Here is an 18792-nt window from a genome sequence, read left to right as displayed (position 1 = left end):
GTCCTTGCTAGTGAAACACCACATGGAAGAAGGGCATTTTGAAAGTAAACCAAAAATACAGCGATTAAGGGTGCAGAGTAGAAATCAACATACTTACATTTTATCAAAATGTCAATATGTAATATGTAACATTTTTATGTATCAAATGTAATTGCATCACAGCTGATTTATTTCTACAGAGGAAAATCTAACAATGTATGTTCTTACTAGAAACCATTTGGAAACTCATTTATTCTGTGACGTGAGATATCAATAAGATACAAATACTCTGTCAGTGTCTGCTCAGAGACTCTTGGGTAACTTTGAAGATAAGTTGTGATTTTGGTCTTATCACATTATTGCCTTGCCCAGTCTAGAATGGATAATATTATTTGGTTACGCCAGAATATACATTACAAACTACTGTGGGCAAATAATAAAAATCACCTAAAGCTTCCTGGTGTTATATATCCAATGACATTGGAATTTCTGCTTTAAAAACTGGTTCAGTAAACATGACTAAAACTCTACTAATTTCATGATATAACGTAATGATTTATTATCCAAAAGCCTTGTGCAGTGTTTTGTAAATTTTCCATTTAAAAGAAAAGAAGAGTTTCTAAAAAGATTGCATTCATAGAATAAATCTTCTACATCAATACAGATTATTAAGGAGTTCATGCAGGGATTCTCTTCAGATTCCAGGAAATAAATGACATGATGTGTATGTCATTGGGTGTGTTACTAAAGATGAATGATTCATCCCATGCTGTACATGTAGTTAGTATTGGACCTCCCACCTATGTCAACATACAGCCGTACATACAAGTCATTGCCAAGTTCTACCTTAATTTGTTTTAGAGGAATGGTATTGTTTTTCAAAGTCGGCTCTTGGGTGTTTTTGTCTGATGGAATATATAAAAGGATGGAACTGAAAAATTTCATCAAACTGATGCCTTAGCAGGTAAGCACTGTCCATTCTGAAATTGCTATTTATGTTGGCTGGTTTGTCAAATTAATGCATTTATAACATTCAAAAAATCTCATTTTTTCTGTTACTAAAACAAGTATCTCTGTATTTCAGCCATGGGGACCCTGTTGCTGCTTTGTGTTTTGGGAGCTTTATTCAATAGTAAGCATTTTGTCATACTCTGATTTTTCTGATTTCAGTGTGATATATCCGTGCTTATCATCTTTCTAATTAGTCATGATTTTAAGCTGTGTTTAATTGAACAAACACAGTAGTAGTGATGAAAATCTTTCAATTCAGGAAGATTGTTCTTTTTCTCTTCAAATTTTATCTCAAACTGTGCTAACTATTAAACAACTATTAAATCTAATTAAACATAGCTTTTTAGTAATCAATCACAGAAGCATTTCTTAAACCTTGGCTCAGAATTCCCCAGCATGACATGTAGCCAAGTGACCGCTCAATCTGAAGCAATTTATCCAGGTTGTCAACCGTATCAGTTGTGTGCAGCCATGCCAGGTGCTTGTGTGAAAGAAGAAGAATTTTAAACAGGTGAAAAATTTGTGAGTGCAAGATAGTCATCTAAATTGAAATTTGCTTTTGTTGGGAATAGCATTTACCTTCAGCTGCTATTGAGTTGGAACTATTATACTAAATGGGTGAAACAGGAGTGTAATCTAAATCCCCCAGGCCCTGACTGAGCCTAGAAAATGTTCTTTTCACACCAAAGGCACAGATATTGATAATATTTTCATTATGCAATTATATTGTCTGCGCAAGTGACTTATTGAGTGCTGCTGAGAAGCAGTCAAGTGACTGTTCCTCAGTCTAAATCTCACACAATGGTTATCAAGGAAAAAAGCAATCCATCCATTATGGACTAGCATTCATCCCTGCTTTTTAACTTTGAAATGAACGTATTTTTCAGTCACTTTCTCTTTGGTGTCATATTCTTTCTTTGTATTGTATATGTGATCCAAGAAGTCTCAAGCCAAGTTTTGTATTGCCACTCTGTGAATCCTTGGATTGCCTTGGCACATAGTAGTCTCATTCATTTCCTAATTCTTTTTTGACATGTTTTTTTCATACACAAGATTTGTGAAGCACAGTTTTGTACCTGACTTCTTCATTTTAGGTAACTTGAAAAGACATCTTCTTTTGACTCTTGTTTCCTTGCTCTTCCCCCCATCTGCCAGGTCCATCTAGCGCTGGATGGGCAGGAAGGGAGTTTGCCCTGTCATTCATGCAGAATTATGCGGCAAACTATGACAGTCCTCTCTTTCAGCTATACATTACCGCTGTTCAGGCCAATGCTAAAGTGACAGTGACAGTGCCTCCCTTAAACTTCAAGCAAGAGAAAACTCTAAATGCTGGAGAAAGGGTCATCATTAGTCTCCCCACTAGTGTTGAGATGTATGGCAGCACAAAGTGTCCCAACACGGTGCGCATTGAAACCTCAGCAGATGTGACTGTAACCTCCTTCAACTACAAGCTGTATACAGCTGACACCTCTGTGATATATCCTACCACTGAATGGGGTACAGAATATTTCATCTTTACACCTGCTGGATCCCCCTTTGGCTCTTATAAAGAGTTCGCTGTGACAAATGGAAAAGAGAGCAACCAAGTAGAGATTTTCCCACAATGCTCAATCAAGTACCAGGATCGTGTCTATGAGAGTGGCAGCCGAATGGTAATAGATCTCCAGCCATATGAGAGTGTCCAGCTCCAGAGCACGACCGACCTTTCTGGCACCAGGGTTGCTTCCAAGAACCCTGTTGCTGTTGTTACGGGTCACACCTGCACCTGGTGCTTCTCGAAATGTAATCATGTTTATGAGCAGCTGCTGCCAGTGAGCAGGTGGGGATCCAGGTTCATCGTGCCTCCCCTGAGCTTCCAGACAAAATATGATAGTGTCTACCTCCAGGCCTCCCAACCCACCCAAGTCACGGTTCAATATGGCAACCGTGAAGAGGTTTTGAGTTTGACCAGGGGGAGGGTGATGGAGATCCGCTACAACAATCCTGAAACACTGTCCATTCAGGCTGATCATGGCATCCAAGTCCTCATGCTCTTCAACGGTGTTGAACAGAACTGGTTAAAGTACTACGACCCTTTCTTAATGACCATCCTGCCCACAGACCGCTTCTGCTCCTCTTACTCACTAGAGGCTCTGGAGGGCTTTGACAATCAAGCCCTTATTGTGGCACAGACCAGTGCAATGGCAGAGCTGCGTATTGATGGTACAAACCTGCCCCGTGATGTCCAGTGGAGAGTGGTTGCAGGGACAGACTTCTCTTGGGCGCAGATGTCCTACAAACAAACCCCTGGCACCAATTCACACACTGTGTCCAGCTCGGGTTCCAGCTTTGCTCTCTACAGTTTTGGAGTCAGCCAGATGAACGGCTATGGTGCTCCAGGACAATGTTTACAGCCAGGTAATGTGCACAAACCATAGCTCTGCCAATTAAAAAGTTTCAGCATATATTATTATGATATAGAGCATATTTCAGTAGAGAGATAAAATATTTTACATTACACACAAGTGAACTGTGATGTGGGCATTGATTGTTACGGTTTTTCAGGAAGTGGATCTTTGACCTGCAGCAGTATCACCTGCAGTGCCAATGAGGTGTGTGAGATGAAGGGTGGGTATCCCTCCTGTGTCCCCAAGCCAGTGGAAAGCAAGCCTGGTACCTGCTGGGCCATGGGAGATCCCCACTACCGTACATTCGATGGGCGACACTATGACTTCATGGGTACCTGCACATACGTCATTGCTAAAAACTGTGGAAAGGATGATAATCTCCCAGCCTTTGAGGTCCTCGCCCAAAATGAGAACAGAGGTAGCCCCAGGGTATCGTACGTCGCCCTGGTTACAGTGAAGGTGTATGGCGTCACCATCACAGTAGTGCGGTCTGAGACAGGACGTGTGAGGGTAAGGCTTCCTATATCTGTTAGTTAAAGAGTGTTAATTTTTCAAATATTCAGTTTTGAATATTATTCTGATTGTTTGATTTAATTATTTATTTGTGTGACACATTAAAATTCATACATTTATATAAACACATTATGACTGAACATGTTTTCTATTTTCTTTTGTGCAGATTGACAATAATCTGTGGAGTTTGCCAGTAGCCTTGAACAACAACAAACTGACTATGTTTCAGAGTGGCCGTTCTGTGGTCATTGAGACAGATTTTGGTCTGACTGTCCGTTATGACTGGGAACACTATCTAGTGGTCACTCTATCCAGCAGTTATGCCGGTAAGACTTGTGGTCTCTGTGGCAACTTCAATGGCAACCCCAGTGATGATTTCACCACACCCACCGGCACCCAGGCAAGTGGGGTTGTGGCCTTTGGGAGCAGCTGGAAGGTGCCAGGGCTGGTGAATGATGCTCTGTGCAGAGATGACTGTGTGGGTGGCTGTGAGAGATGTGAGAACAGCCTGATGAAGATGTGGCAGGGTGACTTGTTTTGTGGGCTTATCACACTTATAATAAATGGGCCATTCAGCAAATGTCATGCAGTCATTGACCCACAAGCATATCTGGAGAACTGTAAATATGACGTATGCATGGGAGGTGGCCTTCGACATTTCCTCTGCAGGGCGCTGGATGCTTACACTGAAGCCTGCCAGGCTGCTGGGATCCAGGTCCAAGATTGGAGGGAGATGGCACAATGCCGTAAGTAATGGTAGTAAAGGAATTTGACTCTGGTTTTCAAGTTGATCTCAATGTTACACACAGGTGACAAGAAAAAATAGTCATACATTTTTTAAAAACGGTTTACATGTAAATATACAGGAGATGCGTCTATATACTGTACATTGCAAGCATCATACGTAAAGGAAAGGGACAAAGCCAGGTCACGTGTGGCAGTTACATGGCATTTTACATGGCTTTAAGTCCCATTAAATGAATTTAAAGCCATGTTAAAATGCCATGTAACTGAGAAATCTAACTGCCACATGTGACCTGGCTTAGTCCCTTTCCTTTATGTGTGATGCTTGTTTGTTTGTTTTAACTATGCTGTATTTCTATTTAAATTGTAACTGGTGTGCCGTCTTGGCCGGGTCTGCCTCAGAAAAGAGATTTCAATCTCAAGGAACTTCCTGGTTAAATAAAGGTTAAATAAAAATAAATAAAACACACACCGTGCAAGTTTTATAGATGGATGATACGTACATGTTAAAGCACAGTGTGTATTTGATATTCAATACATAATTTATAAATCAATCTATTCAAATCAGTCACTCAAATGAACATACTTTTGTTTGTTGTTCCTAGTGATTCTAACACTCTATTGTCTTTCTTCTCCCTAAAGCTGCAAAATGTCCAGAAAACAGCCACTATGAGGTCTGTGGAAATGCCTGCCCTGCCACTTGTTCTGACCCTAATGCTCCCTCCAAATGCAAATACCCCTGTGTGCAGACCTGCACTTGTAACACAGGCTTTGTTTTGAGCGGAGGTCAGTGTGTACCTGCCTCTGAGTGTGGTTGCACCTACGAGGGTCGATACATCCCTGTTGGTGAGTCATTCTGGGCTGACCAGGGCTGTCGGCAATGGTGCAAATGTGTTGCTGGAAGCAGAAGCGTTGAGTGTAAGGACAAAGGCTGTGCGACAGGGCAGCAGTGCCAGGTTGTTGATGGCATAAGAAAGTGCGAGGCAGTCTCCCACAGCACCTGCCAGGCCACAGGAGACCCCCATTATGTGACCTTTGACAAGAGGAAGTTTGACTTCCAGGGCACGTGTGTGTATCAATTGGTTGCACTCTGCTCCAAGAACCCAGAGTTGGTGCCCTTTGAAGTGCTGGTGCAAAATGATCACCGGGGCAGCAAGGTGGTTTCTTACACCAAGTTAGTGGATATCAAGGTGTACTCCTACAGCATTGTCATTACAAAGACCCACAAGGGCCTGATTATGGTAAGAACCACATAATGTTTGGTATATGAACACCAGAATCTTTCCTGTGAGTCACTTTAATATTCCGTCTCTATATACAAATACAATTGTGTGTCCTTTTCCAGGTAAATAATGAGCTGGTGAACCTTCCTGTGACCCTGGATGGAGGAAAAGTATCTGTGTATAAGAATGGCTGGGACGGTGTGGTCAGCACAAACTTCGGCCTCAAAGTTTCCTTCAACTGGGAAAGCGCTGTGTTTGTAACACTGCCAAGCAACTACATGGGAGCAGTTTGTGGCCTTTGTGGCAACTATGACGGCAAACCAGAGGATGACCTGATTCCAAAGAATGGTGGCAAACCTGTCTCACCAGCAGATTTCGGTGCCAGTTGGCGGGTGGCCACGATCCCAGGTTGTGTCGAAGGCTGTAAAGGCGTGTGTCCTGATTGTGACATTACCCAGAAGGTTCAATATGAAAAAGGAGATTTCTGCGGCTTGTTAAATGACCCCAAAGGGCCGTTCCGTGACTGCCATGCTAAGGTGGAACCAACTGGCTACTTTGAAGACTGTGTTTATGATGTGTGCCTGTATCAGGGCAGAAAGGATGTGCTGTGTCAGGCTATTACAACGTACACGTCTGCCTGCCAGGCTGTGGGGGCCAAGGTGTACAGCTGGAGAAGCAGTCAGTTCTGTGGTGAGAAATGCATTTATTTTAATAAAGTCATTTACATAAAAGGCTAAGTGAGCATTATTTACTGTAGGACTGTAGTATAACAATAACACTCAATGGGTTACTTCCTTTTCTGTTGCTTTGTAATCATTTCCTACATTTGCAGTCTGTACTCTAAATTAAAATGTCTCCAGTAAATCACAGTCACAATTTCTGTTTTTTCTTGTCCCTTGTATACAGCGGTGACATGTCCAGTCCACAGCCACTATGAAGTTTGTGCAACTCCCTGTCCTTCCTCGTGCCAGAGTCTGGGCCCTCCTCAAGGTTGCCAAGCTCAGTGCGGGGAGGGCTGTTCCTGTGATGAGGGATACATCCTCAGTGGACAGCTCTGTGTTCCCTTTTCACAGTGCGGCTGCGTCTACAAAGACCGCTACTACCGCATGGACCAAGTGTTTTATCCCAATGAGTGTCAGGAGGAGTGCAAGTGCACACAAAATGGAGTGGTAATGGATGCAAAAGTGGACAGTTAATAAAAACAATTATAATTGTATACTGATCAGCGTGGCCTTGCAGTATGGAAGTATGCAGTATAGAAATTAATTTGTTGTTGTTTCTCGCCTGTTTTTCTCAGGTGGAGTGCAAGAAGATCACATGTGGCCCTAATGAGAAGTGTGAAATAGAGAATGGTGTCCAAAAATGTCAGCCTGTTGGTAAGGGTGTGTGCCAGGCCTCTGGTGACCCCCATTACCGCTCATTTGATGGGCAAATGTTTGATTTCCAGGGCACCTGCACCTACACACTGTCCAAGAGCTGTGGGCTGGAAGGCTCACGCCTTGTGGCCTTCTCTGTTCAGGTGGAGAACGTTCAGTGGAACTACATGATTAACAGCAAAGTGGTGTCTGTCACCAAGCTGGTTGCTGTGGAGGTCTACGGCTTCACTCTCATCATGAGGAACAATATGTATGGAGTCCTGGTGAGCACCTTGTCATCATTTGTACCAAGCTCCTCAATTGGAATAGAGTGAAATCTGCTGCTTCATTTAGTATCATTTAGTGGCAGATGTTAGAAAATGCTGAGAGATGTAAAACTAGCTTGAAAATATATATTTTTAACATTCTTATCATCAGTAGATTTTCTTTAAATAACACTTGTGTCTTTCTTTTAGGTAAATGGAGTGTTTAACTACCTTCCCCTGAATCTTAATGATGGAGCAGTGCATGTCTATCAAGAAGGCATATATTATGTTATTGCCACAAATTTCGGACTGCTCATTACTTATGACCTGGTCTATCATGTGACAGTCACAGTACCTGGTAATTACCGTGATAAAGTCTGTGGTCTGTGTGGCAACTTCAACGGCAACCAAAAAGATGACTTCCAAATGCCCAATAGACAGCTCACCGACAACGTGAATGTTTTTGGAAAATCCTGGAAGGTCACCATCCCTAATGTGGTTTGTGCAGATGGCTGTGAAGGGGATAACTGTCCTAACTGTGACCCAGCTCGCAAGGCTGTGTTTTCAGAGTCTACCTACTGTGGTCTTGTTAAAGCACCCAAAGGTCCTTTTGCAGCCTGCCATGGTAAACTGGACCCACAGCCATACTTCAACGACTGTGTGTTTGATGTGTGTGCTTCCAACGGTGATGGAAAGGTGCTGTGTAACAGCATAGCAGCCTATGCCTTCAACTGCCACATGGCAGGAGTTGACATCACAAACTGGAGGACAGCTTCATTCTGTCGTAAGTTGTTGTTTTTTCTCCACATCAACCTCTTATTCTTGTCTGCCATACTGTATTTATATTACATTTATTGAATATAGGAAGAGGCTCTTGTCTAATACATGTTTTCCCTGTCTTGATGATGCATGCATGCATGATTTATTTCAGCCATGAAATGCCCAGCCAACAGTCACTATGAGGTGTGTGCAGACTCCTGTTCTGCATCCTGCCCAGGCCTCACAGAGATTGTCCAGTGCTCCGCTAGCTGTACAGAAGGCTGCGAATGTAATATTGGCTTCTTATTTAATGGACAGACATGTGTTCAAGATACTGAGTGTGGCTGCTATGACAATGGAAGGACTTACAAGGTACAATTCAACAACTCTGTACAAATGATGGCTTTTTAGTGTCAAGCAAATACCCATAGCAGTATTCATGCTGACATGGCAATAAAGTTGCCTTGGCTTTTTCTGACATGGTGGACAGTCTGATCTTAGATATGTGCACTGGGGATTTCTCCTGAGACTTATTTAGCAGATTATCTAAATGTTTATTTTTTTTGGTAAGATGGAATAAGAATTAAACAATGTGGATGACTCTTTAACCTGTCATTTCTTATGTGTATTATTTTCTCCTGTACAATGAACCTGTTCTATGTCCCCAGCCTGGTGAAGTGGTATATGAGGAAGACTGTAACACAAAGTGCACCTGTAATCCAGCGACAGGCCTTGTCTGTGAAAAGTATTCCTGCCCTCAAAGCACCAAATGCCAAGTCAAGAAAGGAATCATGGCATGCTACAACACAGGTAAGACACAAATACTGTGTATTTGTAGTAACAAATTATTCTTAACTTATTTAATGAGTAAATTCTCTTTAAGATAAATGTACAGGAAATTTTTAATTAGTTGAGTTAAATTTTCCTATCAATTTCCCTTTGTTTATCTTGTGTAGATCCATGCAAAGATGCCAAGTGTCGGGTCAAGGAGCGGTGCAACGTTGAAAATGGTGAAGCGGTCTGCGTCCCCGAGTACACGGGAATATGCTGGGCCTGGGGTGACCCCCACTACCACACATTTGATGGTTACAACTATGACTTCCAGGGCACTTGCAAGTATGTCATCTCCAAAACCTGTGGGAATGTGGAAGGCCTGGTGCCATTCTCAGTCACTGAGAGGAATGATAACCGGGGAAACACAGCAGTTTCTTATGTCAGGGAGGTAGAAGTGTCTGTATATGGATACACCATCATCATGGGCAAGAACCAAGTTGGTAAAGTCACGGTAAGATTTTAGATTCTTGTCTGATGTGTGTGACCTGTAGTATTTTAATGTGTATATTATATATATATGTGTTTGACCTCTAGTATTTTAATGTGTGTGTGTATATATATATACATGTATTGTTCTGATCCATTCCCTTCAGGTGAACGGGGAGCTGTTGAATCTTCCTGTGCAACTGGGTGATGGTGAGGTGTCAGTGTTTCAGTTTGGTAACACTGCAATGGTGAAGACGAACTTTGGCCTGGTTGTCTCCTACGACTGGAACTGGGAACTGGTCATAAAGCTGCCCAGTAGCTACTACGGCAGTGTCTGTGGTCTGTGTGGCAACTTTAACGGGAATAACTTTGATGAGCTCCAGAATCCAGAAGGCAAAGCTGTCTCGTCAGTAATTGAGTGGGGTAAGAGCTGGCAAACGCCTGACCAGGACAAGGACCAACCTTGCTGGGACACGTGTCAGAAAAACTGTCCTACCTGTGATGGTAACCAGATGAAGCTCTATGAGACTGAGGCTTCCTGCGGGGCCCTCGCAGCCAAGACCAATAGTGTGTTCCAGAAATGTCATGGAAAATTGGACCCCCAGGCCTTCATGAACAGCTGTGTGTATGATGTGTGTTTGAATAAGGGGGACAAAAAGATGCTGTGCCAGGCATTGGCCTCCTACAGTAGGCAGTGTCGTGAAGAAGGAATAATAATCAGTGACTGGAGGAAAACGTTTGGCTGCCGTGAGTATTTATAAGAAGATGATTTGCTCCTTTTAGTCAAAGATTTCAAACAAATATTTATTTTTTTATTTTTTGGTTAATGCCTTTAAATTTCTATCCAGCAATGAACTGTCAGCGTTACAGCCACTATGAAGACTGTGCCAGCCCGTGCCAGCCATCCTGCTCATTCCCTGAGCAAAAGCAGATCTGCAACGGTACCTGTGTGGAGGCCTGTGTGTGTGATCAGGGTTACGTCCTCAGCGCTGGTGTCTGTGTGCCAGCTAAAACATGTGGTTGCTCCTATCAGGGCCGCTACTACAAGCCAGGCCAGCGCTTTTGGGCTGATGAGGCTTGCGGTCGCCTGTGTGAGTGTGATGCGATCCTGGGCATGGTGATATGCCGTGAGGCTTCCTGTTCTGCCAACCAGAAGTGCGCCGTAGTGGGTGGAGAGCGGGGCTGCCAACCCATCGGTCATGCCACATGCACAGCCTCAGGTGACCCTCACTACCGGACATTTGATGGCCACAAATATGACTTCCAGGGCACATGTGTATATCAGCTGGTGGGACTGTGCTCTCAGCAGCCTGGACTAGTGCCTTTCAACGTGACTGTGCAGAATGACAACCGGGGAAGCAAGGCCGTGTCCTACACAAGGACTGTCACATTTTCCATATATGGCATCACCCTCACCATCAGCAGAGAATACCCCTACATGGTGCTGGTAAGAATGGATGTGGAGTTATGGATATAGAAAATATAAGTAATCTGACACTTGTTTTCATGTGGATTTTTGGAGAGAAAGGAAATGGGTTTGTAGTAACAGTATTAAAAATAAAAACAGCACATTGAGCCTCATTCAAATGAGTGGATGATAATGCCTTCTGTCATTGTGCTAATTCTGACACTCCTCATGCTCTTCTGCATATATATTTAATTGCAAATTAAAAAATTTAATCCAAGCAGACTTAATTAAACTAAGATTTAACTGCACATTAGAAAGGATTATCGAGGATGTTAAATCTATAATCTCCTAAAAATATCCCTCTCCCACTCCCTTTCTGCTCCTCAGCTCAATGGGCAGCTTGCTTCATTACCACTGGGTTATAGTAATGAGCTGGTCGTGTTTCTCAGCGGCTGGACAGCTGTAGTGGAGACAGTTGCCGGTATCACTGTGACCTTTGACTGGCAGAGCACAGTGAGCATTACTCTACCCAGCAACTACCAGAGCGCAGTCTGTGGCCTGTGTGGCAACTACAATGGAAAAGCTCAGGATGACCTGACCATGCCGAATGGCCAGATCGCTAGTAATGGAGTCAAGCTGGGCGAGAGCTGGCAGGTGGCCCTAGTATCAGGCTGTTCATCAGTCTGCCAGGGGGCATGGTGCCAAGCATGTACAGACTCCCAGAGGAAAGAGTACCAAGCCCAAAAGTACTGTGGTATTATCGCAGACAAGGCAGGGCCTTTCAGGGATTGTCACGCTCATGTAGACCCTGCTCCTTACCTGGAGGACTGTGTGTATGATGCCTGTACTTATCATGGTCACCATGGGTCAATCTGTGATGCTGTGGGAGTCTATGTCTCTGCCTGTCAAAGCAAAGGAATCGCCATCGGCTCCTGGAGAACAGATACCTTCTGTCGTGAGTTTGGGATTGTGTTTAAAAATCTTTTTTAATAATTTCTGTTTTTCATACATACACTTATTCCAAAACATCTCATTTCATATTTGACCTTGTCCCTCCCCCCCCTCTTCTCATCCTATAAAACAGCAATGCTGTGTCCAGCTAACAGCCACTATACCCTGTGTGCCACGGGTTGCCCAGCCACCTGTGCCAGCTTAACTTCCCTTGCCACCTGCCGCAGGTCCTGTACAGAAGGCTGCGAGTGTGATGAAGGCTACCTGCTGAGTGGTGCTACCTGCGTGCCTGTGAGAGACTGTGGCTGCTCCTACGATGGTCGCTACTACAAGAAAGGAGATGTCTTCTACCCTGAAACCGAGTGTGTCGAGCAATGCATCTGTGGGGAGAATGGTGCAGTGTCTTGCCAAAAGGCAAAGTGCCGTCCAGGGGAGACCTGTAAGATTGTAAATGGAGTGAAAAGCTGCCACCCTGAGGGGCAAGGCAAGTGTGTGGCTTCTGGTGACCCTCATTACATTTCCTTCGATGGGCAAAGGTTTGATTTCCAGGGTACATGTGTCTACGTATTGGCCAAGGTTTGTGATGATGACAAAGGCTATCTGACACCATTCACTGTAACTCAGGGGAATGAGAAGTATGGAAATGGAAAGGTGGCCGTTACAAAGTCGATTGCAGTGGTGGTCTATGGTTATGTCATTTACATCCAGCAGGGAATGCCATGGAAAGTCATTGTGAGTTCAACAACTTTATCCAAAACAAGTGTATGGTTACATTTGTGCATGTTTATTTATTTCCTCACAAACATGTCTCACTGATTCTGTTCGCTTTCCTCCTCTGTCCAGGTGGATGATGAACTTCTAAACCTTCCGCTCTCCCTGGACAATGGGCGTCTCAGAGTCGCCCAGGAAGGTTGCAACATAATTGTCCGGACAGACTTTGGACTGACAGTCCTGTATGACACTGTCTATTATGTTGAAGTGATCGTGCCGTCTACATACCAGGGTAAGATGTGTGGTCTTTGTGGTGACTACAACACGAAGGGTGGTGATGACTTCAGACTTCCTGATGGCAAACAAGTGAATAACGTTGATGACTTTGGGAAGGCGTGGGTAGTGGACCTGCCTGGGAATGTGTGTGGGGGCTGTGGAGGCCAGTGTCCAGTATGTGAGCAGGCCAAGGCCACCTTGTACGGAAAACCAGACTCGTGTGGCATTATGAGTGAACCTAATGGGCCTTTCAAAGCCTGCCACAGTAAAATTGACCCAGCAGCATATGTGTCTCACTGCGTGTTTGATGTCTGTGCTATGGGTGGCAACAAAGATACTCTGTGTAACAGTGTCCAAGCCTACGCTTTGGCCTGCCAGAGTGCAGGAGTGCAAATCCAGCCATGGAGGAGCAGCTCCTTCTGCCGTAAGTTACACAGCAATATTATAGCTGATGCATAGTCCATGTTTTTCATGTTTTAAATTTCAGGTGCACATACAAAGTCTTACAAATGTTTTCTTCTCTTGTAGCTGCTTCCTGCCCTGCGCACAGTCACTATGAGCTGTGTGCCGACACCTGCGGTGGGACCTGTGCCAGCTTTATTTACCCATTTTCTTGTTCTAAAAGCTGTTTTGAAGGTTGCCAATGTGATGACGGCTTTGTTTTTGATGGCGTCCAATGTGTTCCTTTGGACGACTGTGGGTGTGTGCACGATGGCAGATATCTGACGGTAAACTGTACTGAGATTTTACTTTGTTGTCACACATAGTAACTGTAATACAATTGAAAAGGTAGTTGTATAAAAGTCATGTAGTTAGCGTACAAAGAATGATGTTATAATACTTTCTCTGCTATCACAGCAACAAACATTCTATTCACTGACCTGAAACATAAATGATTTAATGTTATACACGATGTATGCTTTCAGGTGGGCCAAGCAGTGGTGGACAAAGAATGTAAGTCCAAGTGTGTGTGCCAGGCTTCTGGGCTGGTGAAGTGTGAAAAGCTGTCCTGCACCAGTGGAGAGGTTTGCGGCATAAGAGACGGGGTCAGAGACTGCCAAGTAAAACAGGGCTACTGCAGCGTCAGTGAAGTTGGCTACCTCACCTCCTTTGATGGCATGTCTGGAGCGATGGGAGCTCAAGGGGCATTTGAAGTGGCATCTCTGTGTGATGAGACCTCTAAGCTGTGGTTCCGTGTGGTTGTGGACGTCAGGATCTGCAGCAAAGGTGCATCTCCCACCGTCGCCACCTTGTATGTGTTCTTCCAGGAAACCACCATCACAGTGAACAGCCAACGCGAGACCTGGGTGAGCAGAGAATAATAGTTAAATGTTTAACGATGCAAGTAGTTGTTTTGATCTCAATTGATTTTGTTTTACTATTCTTTCCCCTTATTCATGTCTTCCAGGCAAATGGCAGGAAGGTGTCATTTCCCAGCAAAGTGACAAGTGATCTGTCTGTCCAAATCTCAGAGAGAACTGTGATCATCGAGAGGGCAACAGCTGTGCGGGTCACCTACTCAATTTCACAGAAGGTCACCGTCATTATTGACAGTAGCTTGTCTGGTAAAATGTGCGGTGCCTGTGGCAACTACAATAACGACTCTAAAGATGATATGAGGACAGCAGATGGGAAAATCACCACTGACGTGGCTGTTGTTGTTGGCTCCTGGAGCGCTGGGGACTTTTCTAGGTGGTGAGTATTGAAAAGGCACACTATAACATTTCCTCTGTGTAAATGTAATGGAAAAAGATACTTTGCTACATTTAATGCTTCGATAATGATAGCCCTCTACTTTAATAAAAGTTCTCATCACATTGTTCCCCAACTCCTAATGTTAACTTTTATTGTTTTAATAAAATAACAACTTTGCCTCCTCATCTACACTTTTAACCTTCAATTGCAGTTAGGGCAGAAGTTTCAGTCTTGAACTCTATCTTGCCCTTTATTATGCAAACTGCAAACTTAATTTGACCACTGAAATAATCAAGTACAGATCAGTGAGAGATGGGACAGTGTTATGACCATTCAACCGCTTATTCTCTTAACAGAAAGAACTAAACAAGGACTCCACAGAGCCCTTTTAAAGGAATGAGAGTGTGGTTTTTAATTGCATTTGGTCCAATTTAATTAAGAAATGCCAGAGAATCCCCTATGGTAATTACTGATTAAAAAGCAGGTGAGGCTGACAGGCATGGCCATCAAAAGCTACCAAGCTTGCAATCCAATCACTGCTTGTCATCCAAGGACACTTAAGACTCATCTGGGTGCAATATTAATTTGAGCCCTCATCTTTAGTTCTGTGTTCTAGCCTTAAGTCAATCCCTTAGAGGATTGAGTTTTGTGTATCCCCCTTCCTCTCTTCATTCAACTTAGTTGTGTTTTTGCAGGCATTTTCTCTCACCAGACCCTAAACATTACAAGAAAATACTCCAGATTTCCTGAGTGTTTGCATATGCCTTTAAAAATAACCTTGTGTTGCTTGTAATCTCTGTTGTGCCTGAGTGAACATGACTTTACTTTGCTCCAGTGCCCTTTGACTGCAATTTTTCTTTTTCATTTCAGTGGCCTGTAGAGATGTTGGTTCTGCGATGATAGAGAGAGTCTGCTATATAGGTAAAAACTTAAGTTGTTTGTTCTCAGAACCATGAACTGATGTTTTTTCATGAATGAAACAGCTGTACAGCGTGGCTTACATTCCTGCTTTTTACCCCCATTAAACAGGATGAAGACTAATGTGAAGTTGTTCAGCTAAAGTTGCTTGTTTACAGCCTTTCTTACTCATCATGCTTCAGTATATTTCCTCTTGATTCATGGGATAGTTTTTGTTGTTTACTGGAGGTCTGGTCCTCTATTGTTCACTTTAGAGCAGTAAAAAATTTAGCTCATTCTTGACCAACATCTCCATCTAGTGGAGAATGAAATTATAGCATCTCTTTTCCCCAAACAGCCAAAGGTAACCAATTTCATACCTGTCTTATTATACTGTACTTTCCTAGGTTTAAAAATGTTTGTTTTACGAAATGTTTTCCTTTCTGTTCTGACCAATAAATACTCTTTCATTACCCTGTGTGATTGTTATTTGTGAATCACTGTCTGCTTCTACAAATCACATCTGTACAGCACTCTCTGTATGCCAGTCTAAATAAAAAAATACATGACTCAAATGGGTAATGTGTGCAGCTTCTGCTGCATCTAGCACAGCTGGTGACATAAGAATTCCTGTGTAAATTTGACATTTTAATAAGAAAGCTATCTGCACTAAAGGTCCTTGGTGTAGGAGGAGAGAAGAATCAAAATCGGGTAGATTGTTACATACAAGAAATTTGCTACTGCTTTTGGTGCATAACAAACATAGTGTGAGAAAAAGATTTAAGTACTAATAAAGTATGAATAGAAAACCTTACAAAGTTTGTACAATATTTTTTATAGAAGGAAAAAGCTGTACAGATTCACAGTAGATTTCACAAGTATAATGAGGAATGTATACAATATACAGGGATAATGGTCCAAAAGAAGTGTTAATGTAACTCACTGCGACAGATGTGGAGCCTGTACATTAATGTAACGTAATGTATATGGGAGGGGATAAGAGTTACATGTCAGTGTGAGGTCAGCTGCAGATGCAAAGAAACTGTTCTTGTGGAGTGAGGTTTTGGTCCACAACTCAGATTTAATTACAAACTTGCAGCCCTCCCACATAGCAAAATTAATCAACACAAACATTAAAAGAAACATAAAAAAGAAACACAATTTTGCAAGACTAAATATTAAAATAAAATCAGACAATAAAATAAACACCAGGGATAAAAAAAATATTTAAAAACCAATGAATAAAACTTAAACTAAGGCTATAACATTAATCCAAATTAAAAGCCAGTTTTAAAAGATGGGTCTTTAATTTTCTTTTACAAATACAGAGAGGCCATTCTAATATCCAGAGGTAGGGAGTTCCATAGTTTAGGTGCATAAAAACAGAAGGCACCCTCAACAGTACTTTGATGAGACACATAAGGAAAATTTAAACCAGGAGGAGGACCTGATCTGGCTGTAACTTTCCATGAGAGAATGTGATGTAGGGAAGAGCAAGGTCATTTAAAGCTTCATAAACAAAGTAACAAAGTAATTTTACTTTAAAAAAGCAATTCTAAAAGATACAGTTAGCCAGTGCAGTGGGGTATTGTGATCCATTTTCTTTGTTTATGTTAAGACTGGCCATGGCATTCTGAACTAGATATAGTTTTCTTATAGAGGTTTGAGCTAATCCAAAGAGGAACTGCAATCATCTATCAGTATCTATCTGACTTTTTTTTAAAAAGGTCTGACTTTGGCAATATTCCTAAAATGAACAAAATGAAATTAAAAGGAGATTTAACATTTAAATCTGAGTCTAACATTACTCCCAAGTTTGTGATGTTAATTTAAATTTGATAGCGGTTTAGAAGTGCACTATCATTAACCTTGGCAGGTTGAATGTTTTCAACTGCCGCAGGAAGTACATCCTCTGCTGGGCTTTCTTGGGGATGCAGCTGATGTTCAGCTCTCACTTGAGGTCCTGGGTTATGATGGTGCCCAGGAAGCAGAAGGACTCCACAGTTTCAACTGGGGAGTCACACAGGGGCTGATGGGGACTGGGAGGGCTGGGTTCTTCTTGAAATCCACAACCATCTCAACTGTTGCGCTCCAGGTTGTTCCGACTGCACCAGGCCCAGCAGACGGTCAACCTCCCACCTGTAGACTTGTTTGACTTTCATCCACCAACATCCGGAGCTTGATGGACTGCTGACTGAAGGTGCAGCTGTTGGTTTACAGGGAGAGCAGCAGAAGGGAAAGAACATAACCTTGAGGGGAATCCGTGCTGATGGTCCGAGTGTCAGAGACAGGTTTTCCCAGTATCCTGCCAGACAGGAAGTCTGTGATCCACCTGCAGGTGGAATCAGGCACATTCAGCTGGGAGAGATTGTCCTGCAGCACATCTGGGATGATGGTGATTAAGGCAGAGATCAGACCCACAAACAGATCCTGGCAAAGGTTCCTGAGGAGTCCAGGTGCTGGAGGATGACGTGGAGGGCCATGTTTATTGCATCGCCTACAGAGCCAACAGCAGCAATAAATATGGCCCTGCAGGGGGCCAGGAGTGGGGAAGACTTAATTCCTACAGACGGCAGGGCAATGGGTCTTTAAATCCTGTGGTCCTAGGTTTTTTTTTAATACAGGGATTATGGTGGAGGTCTTGGAGCAGGCTGATACGTGGCATGTCTCCAGTGATGTCCGCAAGTGCTTCAGGGTCAAGGGAGAGACAGTCTGGTCTAGCTTCTTTGCAGGGGTTCTGCCTTCTGAACTATCTGTTGACATCCCAGGTCCCTAATGAGGAGGGGGAGGATGCAACTTGTGGGCTGGAGCTAATGGCTGGAGTCACAGCGGATGATGTCAGAACCATCCCACTGTCTGACAGTAGAACTTATTCAGTTTGTTGGCCAGGCACAAGTTCTTATTGGAGTGAGGAGCTTAGGTAGGTGGTGTGCGTCCTCAAGACAAAAACAAAGTTGTTTGCTGAGAAGGGCTTTTGTAGTCTTTGAGTACAGTCTTTTAGCTTCTCTCGTCGCCTGTCCTGATTCCTGAACACTTATTCTGTTTCCAAGTAGTATAATAACAAACGTTGATACAGCTAACTAACCACTACAGTATATACGTAAACACCCTGGATAGCACAATCTGCATTTTATTGAGGCAGGACCTGCTGCCATCTAAGCTTAGTCCACCCAGCTCTGTATTTGCTACTAGTGGAGGGGGCAATCTGGCAGTTTAGTGAGGAAGAGACCTTGGGAAGACAGATTTCATATACCCGAGAGAAAACTATATCTCATCAATGACTGCACAGGTCATGAAAGTGCACTAGTATTTCTGCCTTAACTTCACTGCACAGAGCCACTCTCCAAAGCCTGTAAA

The 18792-nt window shown here is 43.1% G+C and overlaps 1 protein-coding gene across 1 annotated transcript; it reads left to right on the top strand.

Moving 5' to 3' along the window:
• Positions 1-1066: 1066 nt before the first annotated feature.
• Positions 1067-15912, top strand: LOC119897790 (IgGFc-binding protein). Its single transcript, XM_038711752.1, has 22 exons — positions 1067-1111; positions 2146-3387; positions 3535-3887; positions 4057-4636; positions 5277-5875; positions 5980-6547; positions 6764-7026; positions 7155-7496; positions 7689-8262; positions 8410-8609; positions 8906-9047; positions 9194-9522; positions 9665-10244; positions 10346-10944; positions 11293-11860; positions 11990-12588; positions 12700-13267; positions 13372-13571; positions 13770-14150; positions 14252-14538; positions 15409-15459; positions 15568-15912. Exons 2-21 carry the CDS (start codon positions 2193-2195, stop codon positions 15416-15418), a joined length of 8937 nt encoding a protein of 2978 aa, XP_038567680.1. The 5' UTR covers positions 1067-1111; positions 2146-2192; the 3' UTR covers positions 15419-15459; positions 15568-15912.
• Positions 15913-18792: the final 2880 nt, after the last annotated feature.

This window comes from Micropterus salmoides, unplaced genomic scaffold, assembly GCF_014851395.1.
Source record: "Micropterus salmoides isolate LMB-PRFRI ecotype aquatic unplaced genomic scaffold, ASM1485139v1 Ms_hic_scaffold_11, whole genome shotgun sequence".
Classification (NCBI taxonomy): domain Eukaryota; kingdom Metazoa; phylum Chordata; class Actinopteri; order Centrarchiformes; family Centrarchidae; genus Micropterus; species Micropterus salmoides.
This window is presented reverse-complemented; position numbering and strand designations above follow the sequence as displayed.

Coding starts and splice junctions, on each gene's coding strand:
- LOC119897790 (XM_038711752.1), top strand. CDS start 2,193: ATGCAGAATTATGCGGCAAACTATGACAGTCCTCTCTTTCAGCTATAC. Junction 4,637..5,276: donor GAGGGAGATGGCACAATGCC/GTAAGTAATGGT, acceptor TTCTCCCTAAAG/CTGCAAAATGTCCAGAAAAC. Junction 8,263..8,409: donor GAGGACAGCTTCATTCTGTC/GTAAGTTGTTGT, acceptor GATTTATTTCAG/CCATGAAATGCCCAGCCAAC.